The sequence below is a fragment of the Dendrobates tinctorius genome, unplaced genomic scaffold, assembly GCF_039654945.1.
Source record: "Dendrobates tinctorius isolate UK_male_01 unplaced genomic scaffold, ASM3965494v1 ptg000007l, whole genome shotgun sequence".
NCBI classification, from domain to species: Eukaryota; Metazoa; Chordata; class Amphibia; order Anura; family Dendrobatidae; genus Dendrobates; species Dendrobates tinctorius.
In genome coordinates this window covers 43,313,165-43,334,023 of record NW_027361675.1, presented here as the reverse complement: position 1 = coordinate 43,334,023, position 20,859 = coordinate 43,313,165, and the positions used below count along the sequence as shown (strand labels likewise).

The following is a 20,859-nucleotide window of genomic DNA, read 5'->3' as shown; positions in this document are numbered from 1 at the left end:
GTGGTGTCATGGTGTGGGGAATTTTTTCTGGGCACTCTTTGGGCCCCTTGGTACCAATTGAGCATCGTTGCAACGCCACAGCCTACCTGAGTATTGTTGCTGACCATGTCCATCCCTTTATGACCACAATGTACCCAACATCTGATGGCTACTTTCAGCAGGATAATGCGCCATGTCATAAAGCTCGAATCATCTCAGATTGGTTTCTTGAACATGACAATGAGTTTACTGTACTCAAATGGCCTCCTCAGTCACCAGATCTCAATCCAATAGAGCATCTTTGGGATGTGGTGGAACGGGAGATTCGCATCAGGGATGTGCAGCCGACAAATCTGCGCCAACTGTGTGATGCCATCATGTCAATATGGTCCAAAATCTCTGAGGAATGCTTCCAGCACCTTGTTGAATCTCTGCCACGAAGAATTGAGGCAGTTCTGAAGGCAAAAGGGGGTCCAACCCCTTACTAGCATGGTGTACCTAATAAAGTGGCCAGTGAGTGTATATTTCTGTTATTTGGGGATTGAGCTGAGCGGGAACTTGCTTTTTCAAGGATTAAGTTGAAGCTTTTGTTGGGAACATTTTACATAACATTTGGGATCACATTAATCTGGCGCTCTACCCTGAGCGCTTACATGAAGGTTTACATTTAAATCTCTGAGTGACGGGATTCAGATGAAACCCCCAAAGGATCCATTCACTATAATGCGGCAGCAGAGTTACTCTGGACTCTTTCTGTCCTCTATTCAGCATTGTACTTCTTTTTTGAGGTGCACAAAACTGTGGAGGACCGCGCTTTTATGCACACCTAAAAAGACGGACACTGACGGATCATAGGTAGCCAGATAGCATCCACAGTGCTTCCATCTGCCTCATTATAGGAAGTCTTCAATCAGGGGTTCCGTCTGAATCATGTATTTCAGAGATTTACACGGAAACTCCTGTGTAAGCGTTCAGCTTAGAGTGCAGGATAAAAGTGAGTCAAGCCTTACTGCGATCTTTGGGAGATAGAATGAACAAATCAACAGCAGGTGAGAAATTGGTTATATTTTTTATGCCGTCCCTTGTGCAGTATTTGATGACTTTATCGGGTCGGTGCAATTACAGTGATACCAGATTTATATCTGTTTTTATGTTTGGCTGCTGTCACACAGTGAAAGACTCTTTCTATTGCATAAAAAAGTTTTTGCATCTCCATATTTTGAGAGCTATAACTTTTCCATATTTCAGTGGACAGAGTCATGTGATGGCTTGTTTTTTTGCAGGACGAATTGATGTTTTTATTGGTACCATTTTCAGGCACATTACATTTTTTGTTCGCTTTCTTTTCTGATTTTTGGGAGGCAGAATTAACAAAAACCAGCAATTCGGGTATTGTTTTTTCCAAATGTGGTAAAATTGCTAAGGCAACTTTACTTTTTAGGTCAGTATGATTACAACATGCCACATTTATACATTGTTTAATGTTTTGGCGCTTTTACACAATTATAACTATTTTATAGAAAAAATTATTATTCTTGCATCGCTTTATTCTGATATTCTGAGAGCTATAACTTTTTTATTTTTCCGCTGGTGGAGCTGTATGGTGGCTTACTTTTTGCTGACAAGATGTTGTTTTCAGCTGTATAATTTTTATTTACATTCATCTTTTTAATCGCGTTTTATTCCGCTTTATGTTTGGTGGTATGATGAATAAAGCATTGTTTTTTGCCTTTTTTTGCAGTGTTCCCTGAAGGGGTTAAATAGTGAGACAGTTTTATAGGTCTGGTCGTTTCTGATGCGGTGATACCAAATATGTGTTTGTTTGTTTGTTTGTTTGTTTACATAAATAAATGTATTTATTGGATTAATTTTTTTTTGCTCTTTATTTCGTGATCTTTTGAGAATATTTTTTATAATTTTTACTAACTTTTTTTAATTTCTTGTTATTATCCCAGGATGGGACATCAACATCAAACTGACAGATTGGTGATCTAAAAGTCTGCAATGCATTACAGAGCATTAGATCAGTGTCTGGCATGCTGGGATGAGGCTTGTCAGCTCGTGCTCTGTACATGAGCTGATAGGTCACAGTTCCTGGGTGACCCAGGGGCCATCTTTCATCTCAAGGTCACCATGGAGACCATCAACTTAATGCACTTGCATCACATTGTGCTGATGGGAGCACAGTGGGAGCTCCCTCCTCCTGCGATGCCCCGTGATGTCGCTGTCACTATTGACTGTGGCATCACAGGAGTTAAATGCTACTATTGGTGCTAGCATCGATCATGGGCATTGCCGCAGGGTGTCTGCTCTCATATGGAGCTGACCCTACATTTGATCGCGGTGGCACTAAGCATGAGCCCGTGTGATCATGGTGCTATATACAGCACTAGTCAGGAAGGGGTTAAATGGATTTTCCTGTCCAAATCGATGTGTCATTTAATTTCTCTCTGTGTGACTGCAGACTTACGAATCCCTCCAGTGCATGCACTGTGTGGATTTGCCAGTTTCTGAGCTGGGACTGGAGGGTATGTGTGGCGCCCCCAGGAGTATGGTCGCCACACTAGCATTGCCTTCCTCCAGGGAGGGTGATGTCAGGCTTGGAAGCGATGAAGGGTCTCTCTAGCAGTTAACCATGTCATGCAACACAGTTCCCACTCCAGGCCAGCAGAGGGAGCTCTGAACCAGGATTGGGGGAGGAGTGCTCTCTGAGGGCCAGGAAGGGAAATTAGTCAGTTAGTGTGAGGAGGGCAAAGAGTGTAGACGTGTGGAGAGAAGCTGGAGGTTGAGCTGAGGATAGAGAGCTCCCTCCCAGTGATAGCGCATGATCTGGAGCCTGGTCTCCACGGTTGTATGGATACTGAAGGTCCTGCAACAGAAACCAGAGAAATAGGAAGCTGTAAATGCTCTATTCCCACCTAAGACTCGGCGGCACAACAGCGAAGGGTGAGCCAAGAGAGATAGAAGGCTACAGCTGTCTGCCATACGAGGTAGATCCAAAAGGGAAGAAGAAGGAGGAACTTCAGTGTAACACTGTATTGCATGTACCTCGAGTAAGCGCTAGAGAGGAGACTACACAACCCATCTGACAGAAGAGATTCCTAAGTTGCTTCCAGGCTAATCATCTCCTGTGCCATCTGAAATCTGGACCCTGGACTGCACTTACAAGTAAAGGTAAAGAAACTACATTCCGCTGTGTCCTTGCCTTCTTCCTGCAACTTCTTTAGCACTGCTACATCTCTGTGCCAGACACTGCACCCTCTTCCTCAACACCTGTCTACACTGCCCTGGGACCAACAGCCCTGCCTATGGAGGGCTGCAACATCTTTGCTGCACTACACCATCTGTCCCTGAGGATCTGTCTGCAGCATCGGCTTGACACCTTCGTTACCGAGCACCACAGGTGGCGTCACGAATCACTCACTGCTGTGACATTCCCCTCTGAAGGACCGGCCCGGTACCGAGTACCCCACAGCCCTGGGAGGGCGACCCATTTTGGCGTCACGAACAGGATTATGGAGCCCAGTATCCCCGGGTCCTGTGTGCCAGAGACTCTTTTGTGTACTGTGGACTGTTGGCTCCATTGCCGCCATTATCCCGCTGCTTGGCGCGCGTGGGAAACCAGAGAGGCGGGACGTCATGGGCAGAGCCTGCCAAAGAGCGCAAGGAAGTGAAGTGCCGCACGGGAAGAGAGGACAGCGCGTGAGAAGGGGAGGAGCTGTGGCCTACAGCCGGTAAGCCGCTCAACCCCGGGACCTGGCAACCGTTAACTAGGGGGGGAAGGAGAATGTCTGAGGCACGCACTGATGCAGCGGTGGATGCCCCCGCCTGCCCCTCAGCGTCGCAAGATGCAGTGCCCAACGTGGCTGCGGCTCCAATAGCACCCACCGCAGCGGTCCCCATGATGCCGCTGTCTATGCCTTACATACCGGGAGCAGCATGGCTACCGCAGTATTCAGGGGAGTCACATACCCTGAGTGAAAGCCAGAAGGTGAACATCCTGATTGGGCAGCTAACAGGTGCAGCACAGAGAGAAGTAAAAGCCTGGCAGGACACTGACAAAGAGACTGTTAAAAAGATTTTGGCCAAGCTAAGAAGCACCTATGACACCCACACTGCAGCTGAAATAAAGATGAGGCTCTTTGGATGTAAACAGAAAGCGCAGGACAATATAAGGGACTATGCTCTTAACCTGCAGGAGGCGCTGCGAGCCGTCAAGCAGATTGACTCTGACAGTGTGAAAGATGGAGACGGACTGTTAAAGGAGCAATTAATTTAGGGACTCCTATCCAGTACCCACAGAGCACAGCTGCGCATCATAGCCCTACAGAACCCTGATCTAGACTTTGCTGATTTCAAGGACAGGGCTATCCGGGTGCTGCAGGAATCAACTGTCAGCCGTCCAGCGCCCTCTAGGCGCCAAGCGATCACCTACCACCAGGAAGCAACATCTTTCCCTTCCATCCGTGTGGAGGCTGATGCACAGACTCTGGATAAAGATTCGACAGAAGAGCTGCGTCTTCAGGGCCAGGAGGTGACCAAAGGGATGGCTGCACATACTAAAACCGTGCAGTTCCTGCAGGTGTCCTCCAAGGAGAAGATCCAGCTTGCTTCCAGTCCAGAGGATGTCCCGTGGCTCCGGGAGAGGAGAACCCCGTCACTCCGAAAGAGGAACAACGATCGCTATGACCAGGACGGACGTCCCATCTGTTGTCACTGCCGCAAGGCAGGTCACCTTGCAAGATTCTGCTATTTAAACGAGCAACCCCTGGGGCAGAGGGCCAACCCCCAGGAGTAGGACCACAAGGCCCAAGGAACTGGCGAGCCAAGTATGCTGGAGGGAGACCGATCCTTCCAGTGGTGATTGAAGGCATCCCCATGAACGCTTTGCTGGACACTGGCTCCCAGGTGACCACTATGCCCTATATCCTCTACAAGCGGTATTGGGCTGACTCTGAATTTACCCGTGGCCCAAGTGATGAACTGACAGTAGTTGCCAGTAATGGTCAGTCTTTACCGCAAGTGGGATGCAAAGAAATTACTGTTAAAGTGGGTAGAGTAGAGTTAAAATCTCAAGGTCTGATAGTTGTGGATATTGATCGACGAGAATGTAATCCCATGATGACTCTTGGTACAAATGTATTTGAAAATTGTCTTTCCGAGGTTATTGTCTTGTTGCAACAGGTGGCTGAGACTGCTGGTTCCAGTGAACAACGAGTCCTGCAGAAGGAGATCAAGGTCTTGATGCAAAGACAACAGGTAAAACTCTCTGGCGGAGAAATTGGCAGCGTCAGAGTGAGTGATGCTTTCCCCATTGCAATACCCACCAGATGTGAAATGTTGATTTGGTGTCGGGCAGCCATGGGCCTCAGAGGAAAAGATTACCAGGCATTGGCAGAGCCAGTATACTCTGATAGAAGGCCCACTGTCCTGACAGCCAGAGGGGTAGTTGATGTACTGTACGTAAAGGGAGAGTACCTGTACACCTTTTGAATTGTGGGGAGGAAGAGGCCACAATACCTCGGTATGCCACAGTGGCTAAGCTGCTTACTGTCAGTAATAATGCAATGCAGGCAGCAGAGCCCTTGGTCTCATCCGACCAGGTGGAGGACAATGGCTCTGTGAAGCAGCGGGAGCAGTGGTGTCAGCAACTGCAGGTGAGAACTGACACCACCCCTTCATACCAAAAGAATGGGGTTTACAGAGTGACCCAGGAGTATGAGCGGGTATTCAGTAAACACCCTCTAGATTTTGGGAAAGCAAAAGGGGTTCAACATCATATCCCCACTGGAGATCATCCACCCATAAAAGAAAGGTACCGGCCTATACCCCCAACGCAATACCAATGTGCCAAAGGTATGTTGAGAGAAATTAAGGAAGCTGGGGTGATCAGAGACAGTTGTAGCCCCTGGGCATCTTCAATAGTTTTTGTAAAAAAAAAAGGATGGTACCATGAGAATGTGTGTTGATTACAGAAAAATTAACAGCATTACACATAAGGATGCCTACCCATTACCCAGAATTGAGGAATCATTGGCTGCACTTAAAACTGCTAACTATTTTTCCACCTTAGATCTCACTAGTGGGTATTGGCAGGTTCCCGTGGCAGAGACAGACAAGGAGAAAACAGCATTTACCACCCCAATGGGTCTCTGTGAGTTCAACTATATGCCATTCGGGCTCTGCACCGCCTCAGGGACATTCCAACGGCTAATGGAGTGCTGTCTGGGACACAAGAACTTCGAGACAGTCCTGTTATACCTGGATGATGTCATTGTTTTCTCCAAGATGTATTAAGACCACCTGAAGCACCTGGCTGAAGTGTTTGAAGCCTTGTCCAACTTTGGCTTGAAGGTGAAGCCTTCCAAGTGCCACCTCCTGAAGCCAAAGGTACAGTACCTCGGACATGTAGTGAGTGCAGAAGGTGTGGCACCGGATCCTGACAAAGTCACAGTAATCCGGGACTGGCCAAAGCCCAGCAACTTCCATGAGGTATGCCAATTCCTCGGGTTGGTAGGCTACTACCGAAGGTTCATCAAGGGCTTCAATGAAATAGCCACTCCTATGCAAAATCTTCCGGTGGGGAAGTCCAAGAAAGCCAAACAGAAAAGTTCCATATTTGAATGGACTGAGGAGTTGGAGAGGTCCTTCACCCGACTGAAGATGGCTCTCACAGGAGATGAAGTTCTGGCCTACCCAGATTATGACCAACCATTTGTTCTGTATACTGATGCCAGCAACGTGGGACTGGGAGCAGTACTATCACAGGTCCAGAACGGCAAAGAAAGAGTGATCCCCTACGCCAGCAGGAAGCTTCGTCCCACTGAAAGGAACTCTGACAACTACAGTTCCTTCAAGCTGGAGTTCCTTGCCATAGTCTGGGCTGTGACTGAACGATTCAAGCATTACCTAGCTTCAGCCAAGTTTACCATCTTCACGGATAACAACCCATTGACTCACTTGGAAGCTGCAAAGCTAGGTGCACTGGAGCAGCGATGGATGGCTCGGCTGTCTAACTATGAATTTACCATCAAGTACCGAGCAGGGCACAAGAATGCCAATGCTGATGTGCTGTCTAGGATGCCTAATCTGCCAGATGCAGGAGAAGACCCTGAGGCACTCGAAGAAGTAGAGTTACCTCCCTTCCACCAGCCAATTACAGCCCATCGTGCCCAGGGAGTGAAAAACAGACGGTCTATCCTGAAAGAAGCTACCCTAAATCCATTGCCTCACCATGACTGGGCAGAAACCCAGGATAGCGACCCCGCAGTCCGCCTGGTGAAGGAGCTACTGTCACAAGCTGACTCACGCCCGGATTCAGATGCTCCTGAAGAAACCTAGCAGTTGTGGAAGGAAAGAGGCAGACCGTTCATCTATGAAGGAAAGCTGTGTCGGAGGAGTATCAATTCCCGCACTCATGAGTTGGTCTGGCAGGTGGTAGTCCCAAAGAGAGAGGCATCAATGGTCCTGGAAGCATACCACAATGGAGCTGGACACTTCGGATGGAAGCAGTTGGAGGTCTTGCTCCAGGAGAGATTCTACTGGGCTGTATGAGGAAAGGCATTGAAAACTGGTGCCGAGAGTGTGGACTATGTAACCTGTGCAGAAAGGACCGTAACAGCCAGAAAGCTCCTCTGCAGCCAATAATAACCAAACAACCACTTGAGTTGGTCGCCCTGGATCATGTGAGGCTGGTCCCAAGCTGTTCAGGCTACGTTTATGCTCTTACCATCATTGACCTCTACTGAAGATTCCTGGTAGTTGTGCCTGTCAAGGATCAAACAGCCAGGACAGCAGCCAGAGCATTCCAACAGCACTTTTGTCGACCACACGGATATCCTGAGCGAGTGCTAACAGATCAAGGTCCAGCTTTTGAGGCAGAAGTGTTCCAGGAATTCTGTAACTTGTATGGGTGCAGGAAGATCAGGACAACACCGTACCATCCACAGACCAATGGCATGTGTGAGAAGATGAACCAAGTAGTGATCGATCTACTGAAGACCTTGCCTTTGGAAGAGAGGAATCTGTGACCAGAAAAGTTGCCAGATCTGGTTGACCTCTACAACCACATTCCTGTGAATTCCACCAACTGCACTCCAGCCTACCTAATGAGAGCAAGGCCTGGTAAGCTGTTGATTTGGATATGGGAGTCCTGACACCTGAAGTGACATCACCAGATGCTGACTGGGATACAGAGAGGCAGCAACAGTACAGAAGAGTACAAGAGTGTGTGGAAAAGAGTCTAGCTCAGGCAAGACAAAAACAAGAGAGGAACTACAATCAGCATGCACCTGCAGTTCCCTTGTCACCAGAAGAACAAGTCCTAAAGAGGAAAAGAAGGATGCATAAGTTGGATGACCAATGGGAAGCTGAACCCTACACCATTCTACCCTCAAACTTTGACAATACCAAGGTGTGCCTTATTAGTAAAGATGGAGGAGAAACCTCAGCAGCAATATCAAGGGATCATTTGAAATCATGCCCTAACCAGCTAAAGGAAAGAATGGAAGAACAAAATAACATCCAACCCATAGAAGAAGAAAAGGTCAGCACTATACTTGGAGAATTCCCTGCAAATTGGACTAAAGTAAATGATACCATAGTGGTGCCAGTATTGACATTTCCCCAACTGGTAGTACAAGAAGAAGTGACTCAAGAAAATCCTGAAAATCAGGAAATTCAGGCAGCGGATGCCACACCAGCAGTGGAGCCAGAGAATCCTCGCCTTGCCAGTGGTGAATCTGTCATGCCCACGGTGAGTAGAAGTGGTCCTAGGAAATCTAGTATCCCTGTGCTACGCAGAACCACCAGTAGTGTATCCAGTACATCACACGCTACACCAGTAGTTAGCATCAGGCAACCAGTAAGATCCTCAACCACGCCAGTATTACGTAGATCTACCCGTACTACTCAAGGTATACCACCCCTTACATTCCGCATATGAATGAGTTAAAGCAATGTAAGTGTTAACATGTATATACAGTGGGGAAAAAAGTATTTAGTCAGTCAGCAATAGTGCAAGTTCCACCACTTAAAAAGATGAGAGGCGTCTGTAATTTACATCATAGGTAGACCTCAACTATGGGACACAAACTGAGAAAAAAAATCCAGAAAATCACATTGTCTGTTTTTTTTTCATTTTATTTGCATATTATGGTGGAAAATAAGTATTTGGTCAGAAACAAGCAATCAAGATTTCTGGCTCTAACAGACCTGTAACTTCTTCTTTAAGAGTCTCCTCTTTCCTCCACTCATTACCTGTAGTAATGGCACCTGTTTAAACTTGTTATCAGTATAAAAAGACACCTGTGCACACCCTCAAACAGTCTGACTCCAAACTCCACTATGGTGAAGACCAAAGAGCTGTCAAAGGACACCAGAAACAAAATTGTAGCCCTGCACCAGGCTGGGAAGACTGAATCTGCAATAGCCAACCAGCTTGGAGTGAAGAAATCAACTGTGGGAGCAATAATTAGAAAATGGAAGACATACAAGTCCACAGATAATCTCCCTCGATCTGGTGCTCCACGCAAAATCCCACCCCGTGGGGTCAGAATGATCACAAGAACGGTGAGCAAAAATCCCAGAACCACGCGGGGGGACCTAGTGAATGAACTGCAGAGAGCTGGGACCAATGTAACAAGGCCTACCATAAGTAACACACTACGCCACCATGGACTCAGATCCTGCAGTGCCAGACGTGTCCCACTGCTTAAGCCTGTACATGTCCGGGCCCGTCTGAAGTTTGCTAGAGAGCATTTGGATGATCCAGAGGAGTTTTGGGAGAATGTCCTATGGTCTGATGAAACCAAACTGGAACTGTTTGGTAGAAACACAACTTGTCGTGTTTGGAGGAAAAAGAATACTGAGTTGCATCCATCAAACACCATACCTACTGTAAAGCATGGTGGTGGAAACATCATGCGTTGGGGCTGTTTCTCTGCAAAGGGGCCAGGACGACTGATACGGGTACATGAAAGAATGAATGGGGCCATGTATCGTGAGATTTTGAGTGCAAACCTCCTTCCATCAGCAAGGGCATTGAAGATGAAACGTGGCTGGGTCTTTCAACATGACAATGATCCAAAGCACACCGCCAGGGCAACGAAGGAGTGGCTTCGTAAGAAGCATTTCAAGGTCCTGGAGTGGCCTAGCCAGTCTCCAGATCTCAACCCTATAGAAAACCTTTGGAGGGAGTTGAAAGTCCGTGTTGCCAAGCGAAAAGCCAAAAACATCACTGCTCTAGAGGAGATCTGCATGGAGGAATGGGCCAACATACCAACAACAGTGTGTGGCAACCTTGTGAAGACTTACAGAAAACGTTTGACCTCTGTCATTGCCAACAAAGAATATATCACAAAGTATTGAGATGAAATTTTGTTTCTGACCAAATACTTATTTTCCACCATAATATGCAAATAAAATGAAAGAAAAAACAGACAATGTGATTTTCTGGATTTTTTTTTCTCAGTTTGTCTCCCATAGTTGAGGTCTACCTATGATGTAAATTACAGATGCCTCTCATCTTTTTAAGTGGTGGAACTTGCACTATTGCTGACTGACTAAATACTTTTTTTCCCCACTGTACGTAATTGTTCAAATTTTGTGCCTACAGATATTCTGTAAGAAATTTCCTTTTTGAGTTTCCCCATTTGTGATATGAACATTTTGGCCACTGGACTAGGTGTGGTCACTACTTTTGTACATAGTTCACCATTTGCCCAAGAATGGACCATGGACGTTGATGCATGGACTTATCATCACAGGACTATTTTTGGAGCCTTTGGTTTTTGTAATTTTTCATTTTTCTAAATCTTGTACAATTATATTTGTTATTTGTTTATATGTTGTGTATGTTTTTCATCAGCCCAGGAGTGCTGGATTGCACTAAGGGGGAATGTGGCGCCCCCAGGAGTATGGTTGCCACACTGGCATTGCTTTCCTCCAGGGATGGTGATGTCAGGCTTGGAAGCGATGAAGGGTCTCTCTAGCAGTTAACCATGTCATGCAACACAGTTCCCACTCCAGGCCAGTAGAGGGAGCTCTGAACCAGAATTGGGGGAGGAGTGCTCTCTGAGGGCCAGGAAGGGAAATTAGTCAGTTAGTGTGAGGAGGGCAAAGAGTGTAGATGTGTGGAGAGAAGCTGGAGGTTGAGCTGAGGATAGAGAGCTCCCTCCCAGTGATAGCGCATGATCTGGAGCCTGGTCTCCACGGTTGTATGGATACTGAAGGTCCTGCAACAGAAACCAGAGGAATAGGAAGCTGTAAATGCTCTATTCCCACCTAAGACTCGGAGGCACAACAGCGAAGGGTGAGCCAAGAGAGATAGAAGGCTACAGCTGTCTGCCATACGAGGTAGACCCAAAAGGGAAGAAGGAGTAAGCGCTAGAGAGGAGTCTACACAAACCATCTGACAGAGAGATCCTAAGTTGCTTCCAGGCTAATAATCTCCTGTGCCATCTGTAATCTGGACCCTGGACTGCACTTACAAGTAAAGGTAAAGAAACTACATTCCGCTGTGTCCTTGCCTTCTTCCTGCAACTTCTTCAGTACTGCTACATCTCTGTGCCAGACACTGCACCCTCTTCCCCAACACCTGTCTACACTGCCCTGGGACCAACAGCCATGCCTGTGGAGGGCTGCAACATCTTTGCTGCACTACACCATCTGTCCCAGAGGATCTGTCTGCAGCATCGGCTTGACACCTTCGTTGCTGAGCACCACAGGTGGCGTCACGAATCACTCATAAACTTTATTGCACCACTCAATCCCCTCTTTCCATGGGTGCCCAGGCCACAGACTGGGTCACCGCTGCTGTGACATTCTCCTCTGAAGGACCAGCCCGGTACCGAGTACCCCACAGCCCTGGGAGGGTGACCCATTTGTATGCGTTATACATACTCCTGGCCAGAGGGCATGGCCTTGCTTCCATATGTTTGCATGGAGCGAGGCCATGCCCACTATATGGGCCTTGGCCGGAAGTATGTATAACACATAGATACCCTTCGGTCCCGGGTTAGAAACCCACAAATCAGAGTGCCTGTGCTGGGAGGATTCATAAGTCTGCAGTCACATAGAGTGACTTTAGATTTATCAATTTGTACCAGACAACCCCTTTAACCCCTTAACGACCGCCGATACACCTTTTAACGGCGGTAGTTGAGGGTACTTAAACCACAGCGCCGTTAATTAGCAGTGCTGTGAAAAAAGTGTATAGCGCCCCCCAGAGTCTGATTTTCTCCAGGGTCTCGGCTGCTGGAGTTAGCCGAGACCCCTGAGAACATGATTTGGGTTGGTTTTTACCGACCCTGGTTTTGTAATCGCTATTATTAACCGTATAACGGCAACCGCAAAAAAAAAGTCCGATCTGCCATTTAATTTCTCTCTCCTCTGATATGATCATTGCGCATCAGAGGAGAGAGAAATAGGGTCCCTGATCCCCTCCTGGTACCTACCAGTGGTCCTCAGTCTGTGGGCTTCTCCCCATGGGTGCCGCCATCTTCTTCCGGGAAAAAAATGGGAGATCTGCCGGACAGCACCCGGCAACAATGGGAAGATTTTTCCTATTGGTTCATTTTTGTAATTGTGATAGACCCTATCACAATGGTCAAAATAAAAAATAGTAAATAACCCCCCTTTAGCACCCTTAAAGTTAGGGAAAAATAATGAAATAAAGAAAATATATTTATTTTCATTCATTTTTCCATTAGGGTTGGAATTAGGGTTAGGGTTGGAATTAAAGTTAGGGCTGGAATTAGGGTTGGGATTAGGGTTAGGGTTGGGATTACGGTTGGGATTAGGGTTAGGTTTGTGGTTAGGGTTATGGCTAGGGTTGGGATTAGGGTTAGGGTTGTGGTTAGGGTTAGGGTTGTGGTTATGGTCGAGATTAGGGTTAGGGTTGGGATTTGGGATAGGGATGTGTTGGGGTTAGGTTTGTGGTTAGTGTTATGGCTAGGGTTGGGATTAGGGTTAGGGTTGGGATTAGGGTTAGGGTTAGTATTATGGTTGGAATTAGGGTTAGGGTTGGAATTAGAGTTAGGGCTGGAATTAGGGTTGGGATTAGGGTTAGGGTTGGGATTAGGGTTAGGTTTAGGATTGGGATAAGTGTTAGGGTTGGGATAAGAGGTGTGTTGGGGTTAGGTTTGTGGTTAGGGTTATGCCTAGGGTTGGGATTACGGTTGGGATTAGGGTTAGGGTTGGAATTAGGGTTAGGGTAGGAATTAGGGTTAGGGCTGGAATTAGGATTGGGATTAGGGTTAGGTTTGGAATTACGGTTGGGAATACGGTTAGGGTTGGGATTAGGGTTAAGGTTGGGAATAGCGATAAGGGTGTATTGGGGTTAAGTTTGTGATTAGGGTTATGGCTAGGGTTGGGATTAGGGTTAGGGTTGTGGTTAGGGTTGTGGTTAGGGTTAGGGGTGTGTTGGGGTTAGGTTTGTGGTTAGAGTTATGGTTGGGATTAGGAATAGAGGTGTGTTGGGATTAGGATTAGCATTAGAATTGAGTGGATTCCATTGTTTAGGCACATCAGGGGGTCTCCAAAAGCAACATGGCGCCACCATTGATTCCAGACAATTTTGCATTCTAAAAGTCAAACAGTGCTCCCTCCCTTCCGAGCCTTGAAGTGTGCCCAAACAGTGGTTTACCCGCACATATGGTGAATCAGCGTACTCTGGACAAATTGCACAACAACTTTTGTGGTCCAATTTCTCCTGTTACCCTTGTAAAAGTAAAAATTTTGGGGAGAAAGCATCATTTTTGTGGAAAAAATATGATTTTTATTTTCACGGCTCTACGTTATAAACTTCTGTGAAGCACTTAGCGGTTCAAAGTGCTCACCACACATCTAGATAAGCTCCTTAGGGGTCTAGTTTCCAAAATGGGGTCACATGTGGGGGGGTTTCTACTGTTTAGGCACATCAAGGGCTCTGCAAACGGAACATGACACCCGCAGACCATTCCATCAAAGTCTGCATTCCAAAATATCACCACTTCCCTTTCGAGCCCCGACGTGTGCCCAAACAGTGTTTTTTCCCCACATGTGGGGTACCAGGGTGCTCAGGACAAATTGGACACCAATTTTTGGGGTCTAATTTCTCCTGTTACGCTAGTGAAAATAAAAAATTGCGGGCTAAAAAATCATTTTTGTGGAAAAAAAATATTTTTTATTTTCACGGCTCTACGTTATAAACTTCTGTGAAGCACTTGGGGTTTAAAAGTGCTCACCACACATCTAGATAAGCTCCATTCGGGGTCTAATTTCCAAAATGATGTCACTTGTGGTGGTTTCTACTGTTTAGCCACATCAGGGGCTCTGCAAACGCATTATGACGTCCACAGACCATCACATCAAAGTCTGCATTCCAAAACGGTGCTCCTTCCCATCCGAGCTCTGCCATGTGCCCAAACAGTGGTTCCTCCCCACATATGGGGCATCAGCGTACTGAGGACAAATTGCACAACTTTTGTTGACCAATTTCTCCTGTTACCCTTGTGAAAATAAAAAATAGCGGGCTAAAAATAATTTTTGAGGAAAATTTTTTTTTTTTTTCAATGCTCTGTGTTATAAACTTCTGTGAAGCAATTAGGGGTTCAAAGTGCTCACCACACATCTAGATAAGTTCCTTAAGGGGTCTAGTTTCCAAATTGGTTTCACTTGTGGGGTTTTTTCACTGGTTAGGCACATCAGGGGCTCTCCAAACGCGACATGGCGTCCGATCTCAATTCCAGCCAATTCTGCATTGAAAAAGGCAAACGGCGCTCCTTCCCTTCTGAGCTCTGCCGTGCGCCCAAACAGTGGTTTACCACCACATATTGGCATGCTCAGGACAAATTGGACAACAACTTTGCGGGTTTAATTTCTCCTGTTACCCTTGTGAAAATAAAAATTTGGGGGCGAAAAGATCATTTTTGTGGAAAAAATATGATTTTTTTTTCACGGCTCTACTTTATAAACATCTAGAAGCACTTGGTTCAACGTGCTCACCACACATCTAGATAAGTTCCTTTAGGGGTCTAGTTTCCAAAATGGTGTCATTTGTTGCGGGTTTCCACTGTTTAGGCACATCAGGGGCTCTCCAAACGCGACATGGCATCCGATCGCAATTCCAGCCAATTCTGCATTGCAAAAGTCAAACGGCGCTCCTTCCATTGCAAGCCCTGGCGTGCACACAGTGGTTTACCCCCACATATGGGATATCGGCGTATTCAGGAGAAATTGCACAACAAATTTTGTGGTTCATTTTCTCTTTTTACACTTGTGAAAATAAAAAAAATTGGTTCTGAATTAAAATGTTTGTAAAAAAAAAGGGAAATGTTAATTTTTTCCTTCCACATTGCTTCAGTTCCTGTGAAGCACATAAAGGGTTAATAAACTTATTGAATATGGTTTGGAGCACCTTGAAGGATGCAGTTTTTAGAAATGGTGTAACTTTTGCGTATTTTCTGTCATATTGACCCCTCAAAGTAACTTCAAATGTGATATGGCCCCTAAAAAATAATTGTTTTGTAAATTTTGTTGTAAAAACGAGAAATCGCTGGTCAACTTTTAACCCTTATAAGTTCCTAACAAAAAAAATTTTTTTTCCAAAATTGTGCTGATGCAAATAGACTATGGCTGGAGTCACACACAACGTATAAAAAATTGGTCTGATTTTCATCAACGAGAATCTCACAAATGTTTCATGAACAGTGATCCGTATGTCAGGCGGGGAGGCTGCGCAGGCAGCTTCTCAGTCATTCCTCCGTGGTTTACAGCCGGGCCGGTCGCATTAGCACCGATCCCGGTTGTAAACTATTTAACCTCTTCAGATGGATTGCGGCGTGGAACTTAACTGTACGGCCAACAGGTATGGGAAATTGTTGCTTTTTTTTGGATTTTTTACAGGAGAACAATGGCTTTGAATGGATTGGGAGTTAAATAAAGATGGAAAAAATGTGTTTATTTCATTAAAAGTCTTTTTTCTTAATGTGTGTGTTTTTTAACCCTTTCAGACTAGTGGATTAATAATGGAGAGGTGTCTTATTGACACCTCTCCATTATTAACCAGGCTTAATATCACCTTAGAATAGCAAGGTGACATTAACCCCTTATTACCCCATATGCCACCCACTACAGGGCAATAGGAAGAGAGCGGGTAAGTGCCGGAATTGGCGCATCTTACAGATGCGCCTTTTCTGGGGCGGCTGTGGGCAGATTTTTTTTTAGCCAGGGGGGCCCAGAAACAATGGTCCCGCTCTAGGCTAATAATTTCTGCCCTCAGTCACTGGCTTGCCATCTCTGGCGGAGAAAATTGCGTGTGAGCCCACGCCAGTTTTTTCCGTGAATTAATCCTTTAATTCAACACCTACAGCTCCAAAATTTAACACACATTCACTACTAACATTATTAGTGAGGGACATATATTAATCTAGCGGATATGTAACAGTTTACTGTATGTAAACCATGTCTCATATCCTGTCGGGTTCTGTAATGATTTTACAGAAACTGACAATTGAATTATCAGCTATTCTACCTCCGTGTGAAATATAAATATATATATATGTGTGTGTCTCACTGACACATATATATATATATATATATATATATATATATATATACTGTATATATGTTTTCACAAATATTTGAGGCTATAAACCCATTATATGTCCATTTTGCAAGCCGGCAAGAAAATCTCGCCGTACGGATGCCATACGGATGTCACATCCTCGCATTGCACACGGATGACATACGGATCACTGTTCATGGAACATTTGTGCTATTCTCGTCCGTGAAAAATGGACCGATTTTTTATACGTCTAGTGTGACTCCGGCCTAACACAGATAATTTTTTCTTTTGTTTTAATCTCAAATTCTTGTCAGATTCTACTTCCAGTTTTGAGGGATTTACAGGCCTTTCTTCGACATGAAATGCTTTTCCATCTATCTATAGTTTGAATCATGTTCATAGCTACAAAAGTGTGACACCATATACATGAAACATAATATCACTATATAAAGATAAAATATGTTATTGAGTATGAAGTTGTTCTTTACCTTCCCATAATAAGTGTCCCAATAAGACAAACCAGAAAGGTAGCCAATAGGATTGAAAGGATGGAGGTAATGACAATCATTCCACCGCTCCGTCCTCCCGGCCATGTATCAATTACTGATGATGCCTTTCCTGTTCAGTACACAAAGAAATTAAAAGTGATATTGATTAGACATATGTTTTTGATAAAATCACATTAAGGAGGTTATCTTCTTTCAGTACAACTTTTTTTTTCTTACTTTAACCTCTTCACAGCCTTGCAATTTTTCATTTTTGCGCATTCATTTTTTGCTGCCCTTCTTCCCAGAGCTTTTTATTTTTTCATCAATGTAGTAGTATGAGAGCTGTGTTTTTCGGGACGAGTTGTAATTTTGAATGACACCATTGATTTTACCATATAGTGAACCGTAAAGCAGGAAAAAAAATTCCAACTGCTGTGAAATTGCAAAAAAAAGTGTAATTCCTCAATAGTTGTTTGGGTTCATTAAATGCTAAAACTGTACTGCCAATATAATTCCTCAGTTCAGCATGAATACGCAGATACCAAACATGTACATGTTCTTGTTTATTTAGTGGTGACAAAAAAAATCAAATTTGTAAGACAAAAAAATTTTGCTTATGCTGCTATATTCCAAGACCTGTAGTGTCTCCATTTTTCGTGATCTGGGGCGGGGTGCGGCCTTATTTTTTGCGCTGAACTGACTTTTCTTATTGATACCATTTAGGGGTAGATATATTGTTTTAATTGCCTGTTATTGCATTTTATTGCAATGGGGGTGCCAAAAAACAATTCTGGAGTTTCGATTTTTATTTTTTTCATTACATCATTTACCGATCAGATTAATTTACTTTATTTTGATGGATCTGACATTTCTGAATGCAGCGATGCAAAATATGTGTATTTTTCTTTTGAACTGTTTGATTTTCAATGGTGCAAAAGAGGGGTGATTTGAAATTTTGTGTTTTAATTTTTAAAACTTTTTTTTTTTTACTTTTTAATTTTTTTCCATAGTCCCCTTAGGAGACTTGAAGCTGCGATCATCCGATTGCCTATTCTACACATAGCAGTGCTCCAGACCTGTTATGTGTAGCAAACATCACAATCTCCTATGAATGCCCCCCACGAGCTAATGTTCATATGAGATTCACAATGACTGGTATGTGGGTCTTCTGTAGGCCCCCGGCTGTCATGACAACCCATTGGCGCCCCACGATCACGTGACAGGGGTGCTGATGGGTGGGACTTGTGACGCTCTTCAGGTAGATACGTGTTAAATGTTGCTTTCAGTGATTGATAGTGACATTTATCTGGTTAACAGGCACTGGTTTAACTGGTTAGAGGCACATAGCAACTGATCAGATCAACTGTCATGTGCAGGGAAAGATGTGTTGCACCGTTTACCTCATCTAGCCTCTGTATGGCATTGTCTATATCTAGCTGCAGAATGAGTTACTGTCAGTCACATTATCTTTCTTCTAACAGACGTGTTGGTCACATGATTTTATAGTGTTTGCTCCATTAATCCTCACTCTCCTTTGCTATCCCCAGACCCCAGCACCTTCCAAACTAATTATCATCTCCCCTTCCCTTTTTCCTCCCCACCTGACCTCCTCTGCTAACCTGCTTCTCAACCTCAGACCTGTCCTACTAAAACATAAAACAAGCCGGCCACTCTCCTTCTCCCACCTGCTCTCCCTCTCTCTGCTTCTCCTCACTGCTGGCGACATATCTCCCAATCCTGAACCCCCACAGCTCATACCTCCCATTACTACCCCTTCTACTGCTCCCTATCTAATATGAACTACCGCAATCTTTCCAACGTAAAACCCATGCCCTTGATGCCCAGCCCCCTGCTCCCTCTCTCTGGAGCACTCTGGAATGCCCGCTCCATCTGCAATAAGCTTCATGTGATTCATGGCCTCTTTCTCACAATATTGCCTTCCTTGGCCTCACAGAAACATGGCTGACACCCTCTGACACCGTCTCCCCTGCTGCGCTGTGTTACGGCGGCCTCCATTACACCCACAGTCCTTGTCCCGGCAACAAACACGGTGGAGGAGTGGGTCTGCTCCTTTCTTCTAACTGCACCTTTAACCCAATCCCACCTCTACCCTCCCTAATCCTCCCCTCTTTTGAAGTCCACTCTGTCCGCATCTACTCTCCCTCCAACCTCCAAGTGGCCGTCATATACCGACCTCCGGGCCCGACCACTGCCTTTATTAACCAATTCTCTACGTGGCTTCTTCACTTTCTTTCAATTGATATCCCCACTATCATCATGGGTGACTTCAACATCCCCACTGATACCCTTCAGTCAACAGCCTCCAAACTCCTGTCCCTTACTTCATCTTTTGGACTTGCTCAGTAGTACTCCTCAGCCACCCACACAGACGGACACACATTAGACCTGGTCTTCACCTGTCTCTGCTCTCTAACTTCACCACCTCTCCTCTCCCTCTCTCTGACCACCATCTACTCACTTTCTCATCCCTGTCCTCCTCAACTGTCACCCCTGTCCAACAATATGCGCATCCCCGCAGAAATCTTACACACCTAGACACCCACATGCTCTCTGACTTTATTCTACCACTGGCATCTATATCCTCATTCCAGGACACAGACAATGCCACTGCGTTCTATAATTCCACTCTCACATCTCACATCAGCTATTAACGCAGTCGCCCCTCTCGTTCATGGCAGAAAGCGAAGTATCAACAGACTAATAACCTGGCACAATTACACCACTAAAAAGCTCTGGCAAATGCTCAGGGCTGCAGAGCGGCGTTGGAAGAAAACAAATGCAAAACGACTTCACTGCATTCAAACAGGCAACACTTGCTTTCAAATCTGCCCTCACCTCTGCTAAACAGTCTACTTCGCAACCCTCATATCTTTCCTATCCTACAATCCCAAACAGTTATTCAAACTTTTAACTCCCTCCTCTGCCCACCACTGCCCCCTCCAACCTCCCTCATCTCTGCTGAGGACTTTGCCACACACTTTAAAAAGTAAGATCGACCAAACACGGCAAGTCTTCATTGTTCAACCACCATTACCCCTTTGTATACCAGACCAATGCCCAAACCCCATAACCTCCCTCCCCAACATCACTGAAGGGGAGCTTAACTGTCTTCTCTCCAAATCGCACCTCACCACCTGAGCACTCGACCCCATCTCACCTTCTCCCCAACCTCACCACCACTCTTATCCCATCCCTAACCCACCTCTTCAACCGATCACTAACTTCTGGTACCTTCCCTTCTGCTTTCAAACATGCCACAATCACACCTATCCTTAAAATGCCAACCCTCGACCCAAGCTCTATGTCCAGCTGTCACCCCATATCGCTGCTCCCATTCGCTTCCATACTCCTGGAGCAGCACGTACACGCTGAACTTTCCTCCCACCTCTCATCTAACTTGCTCTTTGACCATCTACAATCTGGTTTCCACCCCCATCACTCCACTGAGAAAGTGGTGGAAAGTTTGGAAGCCCTAACCAAAATTAATAATGACCTACTTACAGCCAAAGCTAATGGACAATACTCTATACTCCTCCTTCTAGACCTGTCCTCTGCTTTCGACACAGTTGACCACTGCCTCCTGCTACAGATTCTCTCCTCCTTTGGCATCAAAGACTACGCCCTATCCTGGATCTCCTCATACCTTTTCAATCGCATATTCATCCTCTTCCCATCCCACACTACCTCCTCACCCCACCCTCTCTCTGTTGGACTTACCCAAGGCTCTGTTCTAGGACCCCTACTCTTCTCAATCTATACACTTGGCCTGAGATGACTCATAAAGTCCCATGAATTCCAGTACCATCTGTATGCTGACAACACTCA

At 45.5% G+C, this 20,859-nt stretch overlaps 1 protein-coding gene across 1 annotated transcript in view; it reads right to left on the bottom strand.

Moving 5' to 3' along the window:
• Positions 1 to 20,859, bottom strand: part of LOC141085899 (uroplakin-3b-like) — a 38,718-nt gene that overhangs the window by 3,944 nt on the left and 13,915 nt on the right. The window contains exon 5 of the mRNA XM_073571520.1: positions 17,014 to 17,143. Coding sequence (XP_073427621.1) covers positions 17,014 to 17,143 — 130 coding nt within the window. The remainder of the gene's footprint in view (positions 1 to 17,013; positions 17,144 to 20,859) is intronic.